The sequence below is a fragment of the Berghia stephanieae genome, chromosome 3 (assembly GCF_034508935.2).
Source record: "Berghia stephanieae isolate SIO BIC M18660-M18661 chromosome 3, UCSD_Bste_1.3, whole genome shotgun sequence".
Taxonomy (NCBI): domain Eukaryota; kingdom Metazoa; phylum Mollusca; class Gastropoda; order Nudibranchia; family Aeolidiidae; genus Berghia; species Berghia stephanieae.
In genome coordinates, this window is record NC_088362.1 from 119016 (window position 1) to 124015 (window position 5000).

At 37.3% G+C, this 5000-nt stretch overlaps 1 protein-coding gene across 1 annotated transcript in view; it reads left to right on the forward strand.

Annotated features, from left to right (window-relative positions):
- The window catches only part of LOC144966964 (uncharacterized), a 62374-nt gene that overhangs the window by 23677 nt on the left and 33697 nt on the right, over positions 1-5000 (forward strand). The window contains exon 7 of the mRNA XM_078903657.1: positions 3371-3580. Coding sequence (XP_078759783.1) covers positions 3371-3580 — 210 coding nt within the window. The remainder of the gene's footprint in view (positions 1-3370; positions 3581-5000) is intronic.

A 5000-nucleotide genomic window follows, 5' to 3' on the forward strand; every position in this document is an offset into this window, starting at 1 on the left:
ACTAAAGGGGATGGATACCATTGAAGTTGATAGTTGGATATGGGAGTTGAGTACCAGAGGAGAATGAACCCGACACTATAGGAGATGGGCGCCAGTGTTGAGTGAACCTGGGACTCAGGGAAGTGCACACCAATTGGGAGTTAACCTCGGACTGTGGGAGATGGATAACTGTGGGTATCCGAGCCGAACTATAGGAGTTGGGTACCAGAGGAGAATGAATCTGACACTATAGAAGGTGGGCGCCAGTGGGGAGTGAACCTGGGATTCAGGGAATTGCACACCATTGGGGAGTTAACCTGTGAATATCTAAAAAAGGATATCAGTGGGAAATAAATCTGGCTTCAACACCCAATGGTATCCATCTCCCTTTTGTCCCAGATTTATTTCCTACTGATATCCTTTATACATATTCCCAGGTTAACGCCCCACTGGTGTGCAATCCCTGAGTCCCAGGTTCACTCTCCACTGGCGCCCACCTCCTATTGTGTCAGGTCCATTCTCCTCTGGTACCAAACTTTCATATCAGGCTTCAACTTTCAATGGTATCCATGTCCCTTTAGACCAAGGTTTATTTCCCACTGATATCCTGTTTACATAGTCCCAGGTTCACTCCCCACTGGCGCCCACCCCCTATAGTGTCAGGTTCATTCTTCTCTGGTACCAAGCTCTCATATCCGGCTTCAACTTTCAATGGTATCCATCTCCCTTTAGTCCCAGGTTTATTTCCCACTGATATCCTTTTTACAAAGTCCCAAGTTCACTCCCCACTGGCGCCCACCTCCTATTGTGTCAGGTTCATTCTCCTCTGGTACCCAACTCTCATATCCGGCTTCAACTTTCAATGGTATCCATCTCCCTTTAGTCTCAGGTTTATTTCCCACTGATATCCTTTTTACATAGTCCAGGTTCACTCCCCACCGGCGCCCACCTCCTATAGTGTCAGGTTTCTCTCTCCTCTGGTACCCAACTCCCAAATCCGGCTTCAACTCCCAATGGTATCCATCTCCCTTTAGTCCCAGATTTATTTCCTACTGATATCCTTTTTACATAGTCCCAGCAGGTTCATTCTCCTCTGGTACCAAACTCTCATACCCGGCTTCAAATTGCAATGGTATCCATCTCCCTTTAGTCCCAGGTTTATTTCCCACTGATATCCTGTTTACATATTCCCAGGTTAAATCCCCACTGGTGTGCAATTCCCTGAATTCCAGGTTCACTCCCCACTGGCGCCCACCTTCTATAGTGTCAGGTTCATTCCCCTCTGGTACCCAACTCCTATAGTTCGGCTCGGATACCCACAGTTATCCATCTCCCACAGTCCAAAGGTTAACTCCCAATTGGTGTGCACTTCCTGAGTCCCAGGTTCACTCCACACTGGCGCCCATCTCCTATAGTGTCAGGTTCATTCTCCTCTGGTACTCAACTCCCATATCCGGCTTCAACTTTCAATGGTATCCATCTCCCTTTAGTCCCAGGTTTGTTTCCCACTGATATCCTTTTTACACAGTCCCAGGTTAACTCCCCACTGGTGTGCAATTCCCTGAGTCCCAGGTTCACTCCCCACTGGCGCCACCTTCTATAGTGTCAGGTTCATTCTCCTCTGTACTCAACTCCCATATCCGGCTTCAACTTTCAATGGTATCCATCTCCCTTTAGTCCCAGGTTTATTTCCCACTGATATCCTTTTTACACAGTCCCAGGTTAACTCCCCACTGGTGTGCAATTCCCTGACTCCCAGGATCACCTCACACTGTTGCCAAACTCCCAAAACTTTGCCGGATATTGTCGGGTTTCGGCGGGTTTCGGTGGGTTTCGTAATAAAGCACTCATTCTTTTTTACGAAACCCGCCGAAACCGGCCGATAACCTTAGTCTCAGGTTCACTCCGACTGGTGTTTACTTCCCTGAGTCTCGGGTTCACTCCCACAGTTGTCTACTTCCCATAACTTTGCTGGATATTGTCGGGTTTCGCCGGGTTTCGCGGGTTTCGGCGGGTTTCGTAAAAAGCACTAGTTCTTTTTACGAAACCCGCCGAAACCCAGTCCCAGGTTCACTCCCCAATGGTGCACACTTCCCTGAGTTCTAGGTTCACTCCCCACTGCCACCTACTTCCCATAACTTTGTCGGGATTCGTCGGGTTACGTCTGGTTTTGGCGGGTTTCGCAGGGTTTCGGCGGGTTTCGGTGGGTTTCGTAAAAAAGACACACCTAATAAATTACTCAGGAATTGGCATCATTCTCGTCTCACGGCTGGTCGGTAATTAATTCAGCGTTATAAGTCGGCTTTCTTGAAATTTAGGCATCATCATAATAATAATAATAATAATAATAATAATAATAATAATAATAATTTAATAATAATAATAATAATCATAATAATAATAATAATAATAATAATAATAATAATAATAATAATAATAATAATAATAATAATAATAATAATAATAATAATAATAATAATAATAACAATAATAATAATAATGATAATAATAATAATAATAATAATAATAATAATAATAATAATAATAATAATAATAATAATAATAATAATAATAATAATAATAATAATAATAATAATAATAATGATAATAATATTAATAATAATGATAATAATAATAATAATAATAATAATAATAATAATATAATAATAATAATAATAATAATAATAATAATAATAATAATAATAATAATAATAATAATAATCATAATAATAATAATAATCATCATCATCATCATAATAATAATAATAATAATAATAATAATAATAATAAATAATAATAATAATAATAATAATAATAATAATATAATAATAATAGTCATCATCATCATCATCATCATCATCATCATCATCATCATCATCATCTTCATGATTATCATCTATGTTACTATTATTATTATTATTATTATTATTATTATTATTATTATTATTATTATTATTATTATTATTATTATTATTATTATTAGGATCATTATTATTATTATTATTATTATTATTATTATTATTATTATTATTATTATTATTATTATTATTATTATTATTATTATTATTATTATTGTTATTATTATTTTATTATCATTAACAATATATTTTTGGTGGGATGAATGGCTCAGATTTAAGCATGTATTTTTAATTTTTTTATCTAAGTTACGCAATATGGGGTGACGAGCATTCAGTGAAAGTCACTGAGCCGAACTTAAAGACAGGACCATTTCATACTGGTGACGTATCAGCGTGTAGCAAGTATAATTGACACTCTATGGTCGGCTGGTTGAACATATACACAGAAAAGCATTTGTTATAGTGAATCCGTGAAAATTATTTATAAATGTTTCAAGGCATACAAACTCATTTTCCTCTATTCTACCGAACAGGTCATCTTCTTGGAGCTGAGCCTGATATGTATAACCCCAAGTGTAGTACGACTGCAGGGATCATGCAGACAGGAAATCTTTACGAACAGAGCAATAAATTTTCTACTTGCGCTGAGGCGGGCATACTCCGTGCCATCCAAGTGAAAGACAATTGGTATGAGGGCAATTGCATGGAATTACGGAATTTCGACAAAGTGGCTACAATCACTGGTAAATAGAGAATAGCTTTTATGCTTGCACATTCAATCTTGTACCACCTTATGAAATAAAACTTTAAATACAACAATATTTAACTTTTAACAATACTCGTAGTTCAACACATCTATCAGTCCCAGGGTCACTATACCGCCTACATATCCACGTCTATCACCACGATGCACAAAATCCCACTTTTATTCTTTTGTAAAATTGTCAATTGAAACAATTCTTTTTAAAATAAAAACTGACGATCACCAAATTAGAAAAGATTACATTGTGTATTTCGTGTAACCATAACAAGAAAATTATATACATAACTATAAATATTGATGATTATTGATGGATGGCCTGTAGCTGTGACTGCTCAAAAGGTTAACTATTCAAAGCTTTATGAAATGAAATGAGTAAAATCAACTCACACTTCTTCCAATACAAAAAAAAAAAACTATTTGTACCTGCAGACAAGACGAATAACATCTACAAGCTCGACATAAACACCTACAGCTCATTACTGCACATTAACATCACACGACACTAAGAAAGGCATGAGAAGCAAAGCAAATCGCCATCAAACTTGACCTCGCTGAACATACAGAATGCATTGCACCCAACGAGGCATTCATCACATTGAAAGTCTACAAAGAGGACTTCAACAGCAACCCCTCATGCAGACTTATAAATCCGTCAACATCAGAAATAGGCATACTAAGCAACAGGAAATCAATAACGCCGTTAGAACAATTGTAGACATTCAACAGTGGATAAACACCCAAGTAGTTTTAAATTGGTTTCAAGACCTCCTCACCAAACAAACCCTAAAATTTACACATTTGGACATAACCGACTTTAACGCCGGCATGTCCAAAAATATACTCATGCAAGCAGTCAACTTTTTATGTGAAAACGCCAAAATCAGCTAAAGCACTATCGAAAACTTGAAGCATGCAAGAAAGTCACTCCTGTTCCACAACGAAATAGCATGGACAAAAAAGAAAGGGCAGTTCGACGTCACCATGGGAGCATACGACGGAGCTGAAATATGGAAATTAATTGGATTGTTCCTAACACATTCGATTAAAAAAAAACCCACCAGACATACTCGTCGGCCTCCAGAGAGACGATGGATTCGGAGTACACAAAACAACATCAAAGTTAAACATTGAACGGACCAAGACAAAAATTGTCAAAAATATTCACAGATTTCGACTAAAAATTCACAATCCAAACAAATTTAAACAAAATGTATTTCCTAGATACACCCTATGTCTCCATTCGATTTCATTCAGGCCATACGGAAAACCAAATAGCACACGTCTATATATTAATAAATACTCCAACAACCCGCCCACAAAACTCAAACGAATTCAAGAAATAATTGAACAGCGATTGACTCGCCTCTCCTCAAATGAAACGATTTTCAACGAAACAAAAA